The 17,079-nt window shown below is 47.7% G+C and overlaps 1 protein-coding gene across 1 annotated transcript; it reads left to right on the top strand.

Moving 5' to 3' along the window:
• Nucleotides 1-2,154: 2,154 nt before the first annotated feature.
• On the top strand, nucleotides 2,155-17,039 carry LOC127195709 (glutathione S-transferase theta-1). The gene is made up of 5 exons (XM_051153235.1): nucleotides 2,155-2,317; nucleotides 3,474-3,561; nucleotides 6,657-6,807; nucleotides 14,426-14,602; nucleotides 16,802-17,039. The coding sequence occupies exons 1-5, from the start codon at nucleotides 2,206-2,208 to the stop codon at nucleotides 16,994-16,996; spliced, it is 723 nt and encodes a 240-aa protein (XP_051009192.1). The 5' UTR covers nucleotides 2,155-2,205; the 3' UTR covers nucleotides 16,997-17,039.
• The last annotated feature ends 40 nt before the right edge of the window (nucleotides 17,040-17,079 follow it).

The following is a 17,079-nucleotide window of genomic DNA, read 5'->3' as shown; positions in this document are numbered from 1 at the left end:
AGAGTTAGGGAGTTTAAAGGCATACAAAAATCAATCAATCATTATTATTAATTATTAATCTACTCTCTTTGCATAAATAAAATATATATTTTAGTTTTTAAAAAACTTTTTTTTTTTTTTTTTTGGTTTTTTGAGACAGGGTTTCTCTGTGTAGCCTTGGCTGTCCTGGACTCGCTTTGTAGACCAGGCTGACCTCGAACTCACAGCCACCCGCCTGCCTCTGTCTCCCGAGTGCTGGGATTAAAGGTGTGTGCCACCATGCCCAGCTTAAAAAGCATTTTTTATGTGTGTTTGCCCACATACATGTTGGTATCTGCAAGTGTCCAGAGGACATTGGATCTCCCAGAGCTGGAGTTTTAGGAGGTTGTGAGCCAATCAATGTGGGTGCTGGGAATTGAACTCTGGTCCTCTGTAACAGCAACAAGCATTTAAACTAAGTTGAACTGTTGAATGCTATTAATAATTAGTAATCGGTCACATATTTAGTAAATCCTTATATATTCATTAATCAATGATTCCTCCCCTCCCCCCAAAGAACCTCACATTGAGACTATGAGTCATTCAAAATTAAGCACAGAGGTGAACACGGTAACTAATCTATTATCCCACTATCAATTTGTCTTCTGTCCATCCATTTATCCCATCATGCCCCTCTCCTGTACCGGCTTCTCCTGTCCTTTGGCCTTGGGACCTCGAACTCCGCCCCCTTCTCTTCTGCCAAATTCCAAGCTTTAACTTTTTTTTTTTTAAATTAACCAATCAACTTTAAATTAGGCGGAGCAAGGTTTACATAACAAGGACAGGTCTATGTGAGAATGTGCTCTTCTGGGCAAGGACCAGGTCTTGGGGCCCAGTAATTAGCAATAAAATACATAGCACCAGACCAACGCCCATCACCAAGCCATCCCTCCAGCCCAGGAAGTTGTTCCTTATGTTATAGGAAATGTTATGCTCCTGCTGACAATTTCAGACGGATTTATCTTAAGATAACACTGATATTGGTTGCCCAGATGGGAGGTAGGCTCTGGGTGGGGGTGGGGGTCCTTTAATGCTAGGTGCAGACCATGGCTTTATGCCTTAGCAGGTGAGCCCAGAGTGCTGGGCTCTCAGAGGACTCTAGTCTGCCAGTCATTAAAAAAAAAGATTTATTTGTATATATGAGGATGGTGTCTTCGTGCACACCAGAAGAAGGCATCATCTCCTGTTCCAGATGGTTGTGAGCCACCATGTGGTTGCGGGGAATTGAACTCAGGGCCTCTGGAAGAGCAGCAAGTGCTCTTAACCTCTGAGCCATCTCTCCAGCCCTCTCCCAATCATTTCTAAGATGGAAAAGCAGAGGCTGAGGGGAAGGAAGGCATAAACCCATTATGATGGCCTGATTACTGATGTCACCACTGATATTCATGCCCTGGGAATAGTATTAAGAGGTGGAGCCTTTGGAGGGGAAGGAATTAAATGTAGAGACTCTATTTTTCAGGAAAGGAGTCTGTATTTTCCTTCCATTATGTGTGGGCACAGCAAGGAGTCACCTACCTTAAAGAGAGCTAGCCAGTCACTAGACATAGAATCTGCAGGAGCCTTGAACTTGGACTAACAGAACATTCCTGTTCAAAATTGCATCTAAAGCATTTCTCTATCACTCTCCAGAGAGGGCTAAGATGTCTGAGGAATGGAGAACCTAGCGCTCCCAGGTGCAGGAAGGCTAACCTTGTCAAATTCTAGGGAGTGACAGCAGAGACCACCACATGCTGAACACAGCACCTTTGCTGCTTGCTGGAATTCGTACCTTTGGCTTGTAGGCCTAGGAGGAGCCTGTTGGAGGTAGACTTTCTCTGTCTATAAAGCAATACCTTAATTTTCCCATCTGGGAAATGGGGATGATTGGTAATTCTAAAACACTAGGTAGGACGGGTATACCTTTGAAGACATTTTGCTGTCAAATAAAGCAACCACAAGAGGACTAGGAGCCAGGTTCCTTTGTGCCTCCTCTGCCCTCTCAGGGGAAGCCAGCCAACCCATCTGGCTCGTTCTGTGCCAGTTGCTTGGGCTCAGGTCCGTGGCCCCTACAGAAAGAAGGGCCAGGCTACAGGATCCGCCCAGCGGAGGCGTGGTCAAGCTAGTCTTAGCAGCGATCCCAGACACCCAGTCAGTCTAGGTCGGTTCAGAGTGTGATCAGTTACAGAACTGGTTCCCGCGGCCTCTGCCATGGTCCTGGAGCTCTACCTGGATCTGCTGTCGCAGCCCTGTCGCGCCATTTATATCTTCGCCAAGAAGAACGGCATCCCGTTCCAGATGCATACGGTGGACTTGCGCAAGGGTGGGCAGGGCCGAGAGATCCGGGAGGCAAGGCCCCTTCCTAGTCCTTTTCTGGTTTAGCGACCAACTGAGAAAAGAGCCACTAGGGAGATCCATGGTTCAGGACACTCCCACAAACTCTGCTGTCCGGAGAAATCGAATTGCGTGCAGACCTGGCAATAGAAATGGGCGGGGCGGAGGGGGGACACTTTGGGCCTAACTACAGGGGCCTCCAGGAGAGTCAGGGCAGGGAAAGAGCTAGGAGAGCAAATGTGAGATGTACCCCTCTCATTTCCCCCCAGTATTGAGATTGGCAGTGTCACGCAGAGGCCCCATTGCAGGTCCCTGTCTTTTCAACAGGCTCTCTCCGCCACCCTGGTCTGTCGGAGTCCCGTTAGCCTGTCCTTTTCCTACCTTCCTGTTTCAGTTTCCTTCTGTGCTCTCAGGCTCTTTTGTTTGTGTTGGGGTGGGAGGTTGTGAAGTGGGGCATGGATGCCAGAAACTCAGAGGCTCCTCCCTCATGGCCGCTGAGGGAAGCCGGCGCCCTGGCAAAACAGGGTTGGAGGCCTAATAAAGGTGTCGCTCCTATACTGCCTCACTGTTTGTCTCTGTCAGAAACATCACCTCTTCACTGTCACTTCTGGGGACAGTGCACTTAACCCCTACAGGTCCTGCCTTTGCAGAGTATGGCGTAGGCAGGGGGTGGGGGTGGGGTGAGGGACTGACTGAGGGGATGTTGAAGTTGGCTGTCAAAAATTAGGGTTCTGAGGGAGACAGGTGTCCACCAGGAAAAGGGAAAATGAGACCCACTCCATCTGATCCAGAGCAGAGCATTCTGGGACAGGAAGGCATTCTTAGAAACTTTTCCGGACTGCAGGAAGAAAATTAACCCAGACCAGTTCAGGCAGAGACCAGGCTCCCATGGGACACTGGGGCACTTTTGAGGGCTGCCAGTTCCACGAGGCCCCGTCAAAGAAAGTAAAGTCTATTTTGTATCAAGGGCACTGGGCAGCCCCCTCTCCTCTCACAAGCAATCCCGCCTGCGTTCCCCCCCACATAGGGAGTAGCCAGGTCCCAAGAAGAACCATGAATTTAGTGTTCATCCTGGGACCTCGGCCCAGGCTATCAGAGAGGCCCAGTGCTTTATTCCCGTCTCCCTGATGCTGGCCTATCTGCAGGTGAGCACCTCAGCGATGCGTTTGTCCAGGTGAACCCCATGAGGATGGTACCAGCCATGAAGGATAATGGCTTCACCTTGACTGAGAGGTAACCGGGCCCTGGGGCTTCTGCCAAGCGTTACTGGAAACCAGCCTGTTCTATGTTATAAACTAGGAAGCTGGTGCTGGGGGGAGGGGCGGCATGGCTCTGTGCGCACATATAGACACATAAACGAACTAGGAACCTAAACTCTCTGAATCAGTGCTTCTCAGCCTCCCTAACACTGCGACCTTTGAATACAGCTCCTCATCTTGTGGGCACCCCCAACCATAAAATTATTTTTGTTGCTACTTCATAGCTGTAACTTTGCTACTGTAATGAATTGTAATGTAAAACGTCTGCTATTTCCAAAGGTCTTAGTCCACCCCTGGGAAAGGATTCTTCCAACCCCAAAGCGGTTGGGACCAACAAATTGAGAACCTCTGCCCTAGAGGCAGAGGGCTACTCTGCCTCATATCCCACCAGTTGGGGCTGGAATCCAGGACCCTGCCTACCCAAGTTTATTGAGCTGGGTTTTTTTTGAAGATAATACATCTACTAGATTTCTATACCAGACTGTGGTTGGTGTTTTTGTTTTTTGTTTTTTCAAGACAGGGTTTCTCTGTGTAACCTTGGCTGTCCTGGACTTGCTTTGTAGGCCAGGCTGGCTCAAACTCACATCGATCCTCCTGCCTCTGCCTCCCAAGTGCTGTGATTAAAGGCATGCAACACTGTTGCCTGGCCAGGCTGTGGTTGTTGATTAAGATAACCCTGGAGGCTGGGCGTGGTGGCTCACGCCTTTAATCCCAGCACTCGGGAGGCAGAGGCAGGTGGATCGCTGTGAGTTCGAGGCCAGCCTGGTCTACAAAGTGAGTCCAGGACAGCCAAGGATACACAGAGAAACCCTGTCTCGAAAAACAGGAAAAAAAAAAATAACCCTGGGGCAGGGAGGGTGGGCAGCTTCTTTCACCATGGCCACCGCCTCTAACCCACACTGGTCTCAAGATGGTGAACCGTCCCTCTTGTTGGGTCTGGAGGTCATGCAACCAATGAGGATAGAGCACCACCAAAGTCTAGTAAACCAGAACGCAACGTTGTTCACCAGGAGGAAGCTTCTAGCTGGTAGTGTTTCAGTCCAGATTCGGGAGTTTGGAACTGTGCCCTGATGTACGGGAGCAGGCTCATTTTAAAGTGAAAAATCTATGAGCGGATCCGATCTCCTTGATTACCGGGCTCGCTCAGGGTGTGAGCTTCCGGAGAAGGAGGAGGGAACCGCATGAGGCAGGGTACGCGTGGTGCATGGGAACAGAGGCCGTGCATTTGCTGAGTGCAGGAACGCTTTGAAATGGCAGCTGTGCCAGGGCTAGATCAGGAAGAGAAGTGTTGCACCAGAGCTTCTGATAGCGGAGCCCCGCCCCCCTCCACCCCCCAGCAGATGAGGCGGCATGGAGATGCTCAGGGATCTTCACCTCCTCAGAGAAGCCAACCTTTTTTTCTCAGGTCTGCCTCTTTTGTCACATGAGTCACCTGTCCCATAGCAAGGGGGTTGTTTAGAGTATATGCTCTCAAGCTCATCTATGGCTCACGATGGGTGTAACCCAATCTTCCTTCCTGTTCCTCCTGTTATCCTGGGTCCCCTAGTTTGCAGAGTTGCACCTTAACAGGTACCAGCCAGGGGAGGCTTGCAATATCTGCATGTCCCCTCTGCATGTCATCTTCACCCTGGGGAAGTCTGTGGCACTTAAGAGCCTGCAACCTTCCTCAGCCATGGCTTAGACACTTAGCTACAGCACAAAGAGTTTGTCCTACATGGAAAACTGGGCTGTGGGTGTAGGCCTTTGCTTTAGATAAGGCCTTACTAGGCAGCTTAGTCTGGTAAGCTTCTGCCTGCCTGCCTGCTGCCTGCCTGCCTGCCTCCTAGCCTGCTTTCTGTCTGCCTGCTGCCTGCTTTCTGCTTGCCTGCCTGCCTCCCTCCCAGCCTGCCTGCCTCTTGCCTGCCTAGCTGCTTGTCTGTCTGCCTGCCTCCCTGTCTGCTTCCTGCCTGCCTACCTGCCTGCTTGCCTCCCTCCCAGCCTGCCTGCCGGCTTCCTGCTTGCCTGCTGCCTGCTTACCTCCCTCCCAGCCTGCCTGCCTGCCTGCCTCCCTCCCAGCCTGCCTGCCTGCCTCCTGCTTGCCTAGCTGCTTGTCTGTCTGCCTGCCTCCCTGTCTGCTTCCTGCCTGCCTGCCTGCCTGCCTCCCTCCCAGCCTGCCTGCCTGCCTCCTGCTTGCCTAGCTGCTTGTCTGTCTGCCTGCCTGCCTGTCTGCTTCCTGCCTGCCTGCTGCTTGCTTCCTGCCTGCCTGCCTCCCTCCCAGCCTGCTTGCCTGCCTGCCTGCCTCTTCCTCTTGGGTGCTGTGTGATTTTATGTTGTTGTATGACAAAACTTTTCCTGGAAGACGCTATACATACGTCTGTTCACCCGAGACAGGGAACCCAAGACAGACCAAAGGATGGATAACACCAAAGTTGAACTTGGTTGGCCAGTGAGTTTTACTGTCTCAAAGAACAAAAGGAGACTTGAGAAAGCCCCTTTGGAACCACCAGGCTATCTGAGTGCCAAAGGATGAGGGTGGGTGTAGGCTGAAGAACTAAAAACAACAACAACAAAAAAAACAAAGCCAAGCTTCCTCAAAGCTCAGCTTGGATGCCCCTCCCCCAGGAAGCTGTCTGGCTGTATACTGGAGAACTCAGTAGTTGGCCTTTTGCTCAGTGTCTGGTGGTAGGATAGCCTTGGGTGTTGACCTCAGAAAGAGAAGACCCAAGTCTGACACTGACAGCTGTGTGCTCCTGCCGGCAAGCCTCTTCCCTTTTCTAAGCCTACTTCCTATGTCCTGAAAAAGAGGCTCAGACTGGCAAATTGTCAGAAAGATCAGAAAAGGTAGCAGCTGCAGAGGTGGCTCAGCTGGTTGAGAGGACTGGCTGCTCTTCCAGAGGTCCTGAGTTCAATCCCAGCAAACCATATGGCTGTTCACAACTGTCTATAATGAGATCTGATGCCATCTCAGGCATACATGCAGACAGAGCACTCATGTATATATAAATAAATATTTTTTAAACAGGAAAAGAGAGGGGTTTAGAAGGTTCTGGGCATTGTGTTAACCCAGGGGTCTTGACTACCTCCTTACAGTGTGGCCATCCTGCTCTACCTGACACACCAATACAAGGTTCCTGACCACTGGTACCCCCAAGATCTGCAGGCCCGTGCTCGTGTGGATGAGTACCTGGCGTGGCAGCATACAAAGCTTCGAAGAAGCTGCCTCCGGGCCCTGTGGCATAAGGTGAGGCTGGAAATGTGGGGAGGGGAGGAGGTGAAGATGTCACCTCCAAAGAGACTCAGGCCACAGCAAGTTATTTTGGTATTTTTCAGTGTTGCCTTTAACTTAACTAATCCTAATGGGCTCAGATTGTTGTTCAAAACAGTGTTTATTTGACACATGTAGCCTTTATTTGTAGAAATACCATTTGGTTGTTTTTGTACAGCTGCATTTCTCAGCCGAAGTTTACCATCTCTTCACGCACTTTGGCCGTCTTCTATTCAAAGTATTTTAATATGTTTGTGACCGTTACTTAATTTATTAATTGTGTGTAGATCCAGGGCATCTTGTGCAAATGAAAACCAGAGGACAGCTTTGGGAAATCAGGTCTCACCTTCCATCTTGGAGAGACTGAATAACTTTTGTTTCTGCTGCTGTTCTGTGGACTCCGGGGCTATCTGACCTCTGACCTTATATCTCAGGACACTCTCCTGTCTCTGCCTCCTATCCCCTCATCTCACTGTAGGAAAGCTTCTGGGATTACACCACACCTGGTTTCTTATGTGGGTTCTAGGACTTGAAGGGAGGTGGTCAAGTCTGTCAGGCTTGTCCAGCTAAAGCTTTCACCGTCCGGGTCATCTTCCAGGTCCTAGTACCATCACTTAAATGTCCTCGTCAGCTTGGCTGGTTGACGTACCATAGTGGCAGAGCACTTATGTAACAAGCACAGTGTTCCAGGTTCAACTCTCAGCACCTGGTGTGTGAGTGAGTGTGTGTGTGTGTGTGTGTGTGTGTGTGTGTGTGTGTGTGTGTGTGTGTGTGTTTTCAGCTCACTTCAGCACCCAGGTCCTCTGTGGGTCTGTTTCTACTGGTTGTTTTTTTCTGGTCTTGATTATGGTTCAATTTCCCTTCTGCCTCACATATTTCATAGGTTATTATTCTATGCCATATATTGCATGCTAGTACGGCTACAAATAATACAGAGAAATCTTTTTTTTTTTTTTTTTTTACAAGATTTATTTATTTATGTATACTGTATTCTGCCTGCATGTATGCCTGTACACCAGAAGAGGGCACCAGATCTCTTTATAGATGGTTGTGAGTCATCATGTGGTTGCTGGGAACTGAACTCAGGACCTCTGTGCTCTTAACCTCTGAGCCAGCGCTCCAGCCACAGAGGAATCTTTTTTAAAAAGCCAAAGAACGTCTATATCTTGGAGGTAGGATTCAGCCACCAACTCTCTCCAGCAGGTCTTTGGGATCTAAGCATAGAAAGTGGATTGGCGATTGTCAGGGGTGAAAAGAAGGAGTGAGGAGGGGGACGTTGTTCCAACGGGCTCAGACAACATCAAGTTCTTCTTTTCAGTTTTAGTGTTCTCCACGGTCTTAGCTGTGACTTCGCTGGTTCTTTGATTGTGTCTAGGTTATTGCTATGGTCATTTAATAATCCCCCCCCCCTTTTTTTTTTTGAGACATGTATCTTTCATTTTTAGAAATTCCATGTGTTTACCCACAAAATCTGAAGCCCTTTCGGAGAGCATCTTCAACAGATATCTTAGTGAGAGTTCTAATGGGAGCCTGGGGAGGAAAGTTAGGTCTCCCTGCTAAGAATGGGGAGTTGGGGGCTGGAGAGATGGCTCAGTAGTTAAGAGCGCCGCCTGCTCTTCCAGAGGTCCTGAGTTCAATTCCCAGCAACCACATGGTGGCTCACAACCATCTATAATGTAATCTGATACCCTCTTCTGCAGATAAAGCACTCATATGCAATAAATAAAATAAATACACCAAAAAAGAGTGGGGAGTTGGTGTGTAATGGACCCGAGATGGGGGCGGAGGCTAGTGACGATTATACAGCAACGTGAATGTATTTAGCTTTGTACACTAAATGGCTTACTTTGAAAAGCATGCTGTGAAACATGGAGTTGCCAATGTTAAAAGTCAAACAAATTGGAGTTTGCAGAGGCTGTGAAGACGGAGACTTCATGAGCTGGTATAGTGGCAGAAGCCTGGGACTGAGGCAGGAGGATGGTTGTGAGCTTGAGGTCAGTCTGTGCCCCGGATAATTTCTTCCTCCTCCTCCTCCTCTTTCTTCTTCTTCTTCATCATCATCTTCTCTTCCCTCTCCCCTCCCCCCTTTTCATACTTCACTTTCCTTATTCGTATTCTCACCATGAGCTATAGTATCCTCAGGGCTTGGCTTCTAGAGACAAGTTTTTACTCTGAACTCTATGTTGCCCAGGCTACCCAGAAAAAATGTGACCCATAATCAAGAGCAGAAAAGCAAGAGCCCGGGAAACCGCTCGCTTCCAGGTCCTGGGATTGTGGGTGCCTCACACCTACATTATCATCTCTCGTAAGTGATCACTTTCGATTCCCAGCAGGAGTGACAGGAAGCCAGCGTTGATTGCTGTCGTACCAGTCACCCTATGGCCCATGGGTTTTTTTGTTTGTTTGTTTTGTTTTGTTTTTTTTCAGGCTTTAAAGCAATCTCTTTGCTTTAGCTATCCAAACCTGAGAGGCAGTCCTGGCTTCCCTCTCAGCCTCACAGGCTAAAGGGGAGACTTCTGAGCTCTACACAGGAAGTAGACACACATTTGGCGTTGTTCACGACCCGGGATCCCGGGATGCTGTGTAAGCAGAGGGATTTTCTCACTTCAGTGGAGACAAAACAATGAAATCGGATAGCCCTTCTGTAAAAGTTTTGTTAAACATTACGAAGGTTGATCTCAGTTGTTAACCTGATGGGATCCACAGTCACCAGAGAGGGGAACATCTGGGAACATCTGGGGCGGGTTATTTTGATTAGGCTCATTGAGTTGAAAAGACTTCCCATTGTGGGCAGCACTGTTTCCTGGCCTGGGATTGTATTAAAAAACAAAAACAAAAAGAAGGAAGGAAGGAGAGAGAGAGAGAGAGAGAGAGAGAGAGAGAGAGAGAGTCAGTCAGTCAGTCAGTCAGACAGACAGACAGACAGACAGAGGAGCCTGAATCGATGCACTGGCTGCTCTTCCAGAGGCCCCAAGTTAGATTCCCAGTGCCCTCATGACAGCTGCAGTTCCAAAGAGTCTGACTTCCTCTTGTAGCCTGTGTGGGCACTACACATGCATGGTGCACAGACATACATGCAACAAAACACCCACGCACATAAAATATAAATAACATCTCAAAAAAAAAAAAAAAAAGGTACGGATCAGGAGAGAGGACATTCGCTGAACACATTCATTGCTCTTGACGTGGACGCAGTGTGGCTGGCTCCCTCAGGCTCCTGCTGCCATGGCTTTCCTAGCGTGACAGCTTTACCCTGGTACTACTGTGAGCCCTGTTCCCTCAGGTTGCTTTATTAGAGTGCTCTATCCCAGGCCCAGGAAGACTCAGATGGATGATGGATGATGGATGCCGTTTAGCTGCCTGTGGCTTTGGCTATTTAGTGACTTGCTGTTAAGAGACCTGGACCAGTTGTTCTCCAGTGACAGGGTTCTCAGTGGGAGATAGCCAGGAGACGAGAAGGCAAAGAAGATAGATAGGAAAACTGAGGTCACCAGGTCCCACATAAGCTATGTTTGATGTAAAGCAAGCTTATTAAGGACAGCATTAGCTGTGTACTGTGGCTCACACCTGTAATCCCAACATGCAGGGAGGCAGAAACAGGTGGATCTCTGTGAGTTCGAGGCCAGCACGGCCTACAAAGTGAGTCCCAGACAGTCGAGGCTACACAGAGGAGCCCTGTCCCAACTGTGCCCCCCACCAAAAGGATATCTTATATATTATTTCCAGGGGAGAAACAGAGTGGAAGAAGCAGAAACTATCACGCCGTGGGATGACGTCAGCAGGAGGCCAATTAAGCCGTGTGGCACAAAGGGAACACAGGCTGTCTCAATAGCATGACAGACTGAGCACAGGGCCGCCTTAGGACCGATAACTCCAGCCTATTTATGGAAAAAAGCCAAGTTCCCAGAAACTGAATCTTTAACTCCTTTCGGTTCTTATCCACAGCCCCAAACTGACCTTGCCAAGTCTGCTCCTTGGCAAGAACACAAAACGAGGTTCCTTTTGTCTCTTCATCAGGGCCCTTGAGAAAGGCCTGGATGGACTGGTCCAGCTCTCAACTGTCGTGACATATATAGTCAAGCTTTTGTGTCTGGCGTTGCGTGAAATGTTTCAGCAAAGCCTTTTCTATGTTTGGGTCAATTCGTAGAGGCTGAGTTCTGAGACTGTTTGAACCTTGAAGAAATGTTGTCTCTCTGGAAAATCAGCCCTTGGTGTTACGTGAGAGCTTGCAGCTGCACAGATCTTGGTCCCTAAGATACGCCTGGCAAAAATTCTTACGTTTGATTTGTGTGGATTGTCTGTTCTCACGGGCAGCAAGGGCAAGATAACTTTGGTAGTTGGAACCTTTCCCGGCCCCAGTTAATCTTGTATAATGTTTGACTAAAGTAGCTGCAGTGAGCCAGCTCGCTGTCAGTCTTTCCAAGAAGGCTGAACCCCTCTGCTCCTTTGGACAGTGAAAGCTTACCATCTTGGTGCTGAGCTTCCCTCTTTACTGCAGCACCTAGGACCAGCATCAACAATACTCTACCATTAAAACTTGGGATTGTTTGAAATTAGACACCATGGAGGCTAGCAAAAAACCCCTATGCCAGCAGTACTGTCTCTAAGCTGGGAATACTGTCCTCACAGACCCAGCGATTAAGACTTTGCCGTGGCCCAGTTGGAGATACATTCAAAAGATGATTTTTAGCTAAAGCTCACTGACGGTGTATACCTGTAATCCCAGCGCTTGGGAGGTGGAGTCAGAGAAATTGTAAATTGGATATAGCCTGGGCTATAGTATGGCCCTCTCTGAGAAAGAAAGGGGAGGAGACAGAATCTCAGGACAATTACTAAAGATGCCAAAAATTGGCCATCAGAAGCTAAAAAGAAAAGTTATTTTTCTGGTGGTAAAAAAGAACTCTGGTTTGGAACTGGGTGTGGTGGTGCACACCTGACCAAGCTTTTGGGGGAGGGGGGGAGGGTAGAGGCTGAGGCAAACACAAAAGTTCAAGGGTCAAGCTTAGCTATGTATATGGCTTGGGCTACACCAGGCTCTGTCTCCAAATAAAAACAGAACCTCCTTTTTGAGAAAGGGTCCAGGGTCTGTCACTGAACCTACAGCTCACTCATCCTTTTCTTATGTTGATGGTGAGGATCTAAAGTCAGGTTATAGAGCTTGTCAGCTGAAGAGTCTCCAGAGACCCTGTTTTTTTTTTTTTTTTTTTTTTTGTTTTTTTTTAGAGACAGGGTCTCTCTGTGTAGCCTTGGCTATCCTAGACTCTCTTTGTAAACCAGGCTGGCCTCTCGAACTCACAGAGATCCACCTGCCTCTGCCTCCCGAGTGCTGGGATTAAAGGTGTGAGCCACCATGCCTGGCTTTTTTTTTTTTTTTTTTTTCTTGATGATAGCCATCTGATGGGTGAGATGATGGCATCTCGAGGCAGCCTTCCTTTTATTTCCCTGATGGCTAAGGCTGTTGAACAGTTTGGTTTTCTTTTTTCCTTTTTTTTTTTTTTTTTAAAGATTTATTTATTTATTATGTATACAATGTTCTGCCTGTATATGTGCCTGCCCTCTAGAAGAGGGCACCAGATCTCATTACAGATGGTTGTGAGCCACCATCTGGTTGCTGGGAATTGAACTCAGGACCTCTGGAAGAGCAGACAGTCCTCTTAACTGCTGAGCTATCTCTCCAGCTCCTCTTTTTTTCCCCTTTTTTTTATTGAAAATTTTATACATGCATGAGATGTGTTTTGAGCAAATCCATGCTCATTTCTTCCTCTCCAGTTCCTCCTCTGTCCACCTCCAACTTTCTCTCCCAAGTTCATGTGCTTCTCTCTCTGTCTCTCTCCCTGTCTCTCTGTCTCTGTCCCTCTCTCTCTCTCTCTGTCTCTGTCCCTCTCTCTGTCTCTCCGTCTCTCTCTGTGTCTCTTGTCTGTCTCTCTCTCTCTCTCTGTTTCTCTGTCTCTCTCTCTCTTTCTCACTGAGTGCTGCCTGCATGTGCACAGATATGGAATCATCTACAGGATCTGCTTCTCAAGTGTGTATTGTCCAGTTGTAGCATTTCTTTGGAGGACTGTACACTTGCTTCATTTGCCCGTTTATTGATTGGGTTTTTCTGGTGTTTAATTGCTGCAGTTCTTTACATGATTTTAGAATCTAGATGTTAGCTCTCTGCCTGGTGCATAGCTGACAAGCACGCTCGCCCATTCTCTGAATGGTCTCTCTTCTCTAGTGATCATCTTCTTTGCTTCACAGAAGCTTGTGCCTTCTTGTGATCCCACTTGTCACATTCTAGATTATTCTTATGCTGCTAGAGCCTTTAGCAAGTCCTTGTCTGTGCCCGTATCTTCAAGTGTTTCACCTATGACTCATTCTTCTCCTCTTTCAGTTCCAGTGTCTTAGATTAATGTCTCTGATCCATTTTGAGTTTGGTTTTCTTTTGTTTTATATGTTTTTTTTTTTTTTTTTTTAAGTTGGATTTTCGAGGCAGGGTTTCCCTGGGTAGCCCTGGCTGTCCTGCGACTAGCTCTGTAGACCAGGCTGACCTTGAACTCACAAAGATCCACCAGCTTCTGCCTCCTGAGTGCTGGGATCACAGGTGTGTGCTACCACGCCCAGCTTGAATTTGTTTTTGGAAGGGTAAAAGGTATGGATCTAGTTTCATTCTTTTACACATGGGTATCTACTCTTCTCAGTGCTGTTTGCTGAGGTGTCTTTTTCTTCTATTTATTTTTTTAGCCCTTTCATCAGGAATTCAGAGGCTTAGCCGGGCATGGTGGCGCACGCCTTTAATTCCAGCACTCGGGAGGCAGAGGCAGGCGGATCGCTGTGAGTTCGAGGCCAGCCTGGTCTACAAAGTGAGTCCAGGATGGCCAAGGCTACACAAAGAAACCCTGTCTCGAAAAACCAAAAAAAAAGAAAAAAAAGAAAAAAAAAAAAGAATTCAGAGGCTTTAGCTGTCTAAGTTTATTTCTGGGTCCTCTATTTTACTACAGTGGAGAAATGACTGCCTTTATGCCAGTACCATTCTGTTTTTGTTACTGTAGCTTTGTAGGTTAGTTTGATACCAGGTACTGTTGATTCCTTCAGCATTGCTCTTCTGCTAGGATTGCTTTTGTTAAGGGACTCTTGTGTTTCCATATGATCTTTTGTTTACCTTGTCTCTTGGTTGTAAGAAGAAGCTGTCTGAGTGACTGGCCTACATTACTCATGCTGGTAAAGTATATGATAGTTGCGAGACAAAGTAATCGCTTTATTCTCAGCAATGAGCGACACATGGTTCCCAACCTAACTTCTTTCCCAAACAAATTAGATCTATTGATTTTTTTTAGGTCCCCATTTAAGTCATTAATAAAAACAAACAAACAAACAAAAACAAAAAAACAAACAAAAGAAAAAAAAAACATTCTTTCTGAGGCCTGGCCATACAGAGATGGTGAAAGCAGAACTATTTAATTTGTAAACAAAAATGCTACTTGGGAATTTCCCTGTAGGTCTGGGCAGGCCACAACGGAAGAGGCGTGGAAACTAAAAAGTTGGGAGACATGACTTCCCACCCCCAAAGGCTCAGCTGAGCTCCCATTTCTTATTTTGTCTGTCTACCTACCAGGTGATGTTTCCCGTTTTCCTTGGTGAGCAATTGCCTTCGGAGATGCTGGCAGCCACGCTGGCAGAGTTGGATGCTAACCTGCGGGTGCTGGAGGACCACTTCCTCCAGGACAAGGCCTTCCTTGTTGGGTCCCACATCTCCCTGGCCGACTTGGTAGCCATCACAGAGCTGATGCATGTGAGTGCTCTAAGAAGCGTGGGCCCATAAGATACAGGGAGTTCTGGCTAGCTCCAGAAGGCCCATTTTTGCTATCCTCACTAGTTGTGTATCTGTGCGTGTATCTGGAGACTCGGTCCAGATTTGTGTCTGTCCTTGCCTCCATTGGTTGTTCTCGTTGGCTTTTCTGCTGCTGTGATAGGACACTAACCCAAATACAACTTGCGTTGGAAAGGGTTCCTTTGGCCTACAAGTTACATTCCATCATGGAAGGAAGCCAGAGCAGTTTCTCAAGGCAGGAGCTTGAAAGCAGAAATCGTGGAGGAATGTTGTTTACTGGCCTGTGTCCCCTGGTTTGCTTAACTATCTTGCTTATACAGCCCAGGCCAGCACCCCAGGATGGCACCGTGCCCTGTGCACTGGCCCTCCTACTTTAATTAACAGTTAAGAAAACACCCCCCCACAGACATGTTCACAGGCCAATCTGATAGGGACTGTTCCTCCGAGGCAATTTCCTCTTCCTACGTGTATTTAGGTTTGTGTGAAGTTGGAAAAAAAACTAACCAACACAGTGCTCTCCTCCTCGTCAGCCTGACACACAAGCACGTCACTGTTAAACCATAATCTTTCGCTTCTTTGTCTCCAAGATCTCATGTTAGTATTGCAAAGCACGGTGCAATTTTAAATGTCTCCGAGCCCTTTAAAAAGCCCCAGTGATTTAAAAGTACAAGCTCTCTTTAAAAATCTGAAGTCTCTTAACTGTGGGATTCTGTAAAATCCAAAAACATAGGTTACATAATTTCTTGTTTCACAAACGAAGGACCAGGCCATGTTTCCAATCAGATCAAAGAAAAACCAAAGTTCTACAGCGTAAACTGTTCAGTGTCTGGCATCCGTGACTCACTCGCGATCTACTGGGCTGCCACTCACTGTTCTTGGAAGTTGCCCCATAGCCATGGCCTCTCCAGCATTCTGTTTCCACTAAAACTTGAGCCTGCACCTTCACCAGTGGCCTTTTCTGAAGTCATACAGTGCCGAGCCTCAGTTGTTCTCAGTGACCCGCTTCATGACTTCAAAGCCAGTACCACTATTATTATTGCACATTATTATTGTTTTGTTTTGTTTTTTGGTTTTTAAGACAGGGTTTCTCTGTGTAGCCTTGGCTATCTTGGACTCACTTTGTAGACCAGGCTGGCCTCGAACTCACAGCGATCCACCTGCCTCTGCCTTCCAAGTGTTGGGATTAAAGGTGTACACCACCACGCCTGGCCTCGCACATTATTATTATTACACATTCTTGCCAAATTCTGCTGCCAGATTGAGTGGACAGCCTTGGCCTACTCTCCAGCTGGACCACAGTGTCTATGTATGGACCCCAAGGAGAATACTTCCCAAACATTATTTCCTAGTGATGCTGGTCTTATAAACTACAGCTGAGTTTCCTAGGTAACCAGCATCCATTGTCCCAGTGAAGCATAGAATGTCTCACCTCTACACACTGTTAGTGTGATATCGCACTAGTGGCCCTGGCCGAGTCTCTGAGGAGCTCGAAAACTTCCCTTTGGAACTTTACAAGCCAGGTCTCCATCATCTGCATTCCTTTCAACATGTGCATCTTTCAAGCAAGCATGGAACAACTCACTAATCTCTGTTGATCCAATGACTTTTCAGGCCCAACGTTCCAAATGCTTTCCCAACCCTCCCTGCCAAAACAGCATGGTCAGGGCCGTTGGAGCAACCCTCCACTTCAGGCACCAGTTTTTATTCTAGTTTGCTTTTCTGTTGCTGTGTATAAATATCGTGATGAAAACCACTTGGGGGGATGGGTGGAAATAATTCATTTCAGTTTATAGGTATCTATAGTCCATCATCAGAGGACGCCAGGGTAGAGCTCAGGGCAGGAACTTGGAGACAGGAACTGAAGCAGAGACATCAGTGGAAGAACCCTGCTTCCTGGATTGCTCCCAGGCTCACACTCAGCTGTCTTTCTTACATAGCCCAAGCCCACCTTCCTAGGGGTAGCGCCACCCACAGTGGACTAGGACCTCTCACATCAGTGAACGCTCCGAAAAAAAGAATGCTATGCAGACATCCCTATAAGCCAATCTGTTGTTGGCAGTTCTTCAGTAGAGTTCTCTCTTTCCATGTGTCTAGTTAGCAACCAAAATTAGCCACAAATGCACTCACCCCCACCCCTGTTCTATTCCCTTCTTGATCTAGCCTGTAGGTGGTGGCTGCCCAGTCTTTGAAGGGCATCCCAGGCTGGCTGCTTGGTACCATCGAGTGGAGGCAGCAGTGGGGAAGGACCTCTTCCGGGAGGCCCATGAGGTCATCCTGAAGGTGAAGGACTCTCCACCTGCTGACCCCATTCTAAAGCAGAAGCTGATGCCCAGAGTGCTGGCCATGATCCAGTGAGTTTGGAAGCTTCCCGCCTGCACCAGCCATGGCGATTCACAAAGCACTTGCCTTACACTAGGTACGCATCCTAGCCTCACCTC

The sequence above is a fragment of the Acomys russatus genome, chromosome 11 (assembly GCF_903995435.1).
Source record: "Acomys russatus chromosome 11, mAcoRus1.1, whole genome shotgun sequence".
NCBI lineage: Eukaryota > Metazoa > Chordata > Mammalia > Rodentia > Muridae > Acomys > Acomys russatus.
Note: the sequence above shows the minus strand (reverse complement) of the source record. Positions and strands in the feature narration are given on the sequence as shown.

Coding starts and splice junctions, on each gene's coding strand:
- LOC127195709 (XM_051153235.1), top strand. CDS start 2,206: ATGGTCCTGGAGCTCTACCTGGATCTGCTGTCGCAGCCCTGTCGCGCC. Junction 3,562..6,656: donor GGCTTCACCTTGACTGAGAG/GTAACCGGGCCC, acceptor ACCTCCTTACAG/TGTGGCCATCCTGCTCTACC. Junction 6,808..14,425: donor TCCGGGCCCTGTGGCATAAG/GTGAGGCTGGAA, acceptor TCTACCTACCAG/GTGATGTTTCCCGTTTTCCT.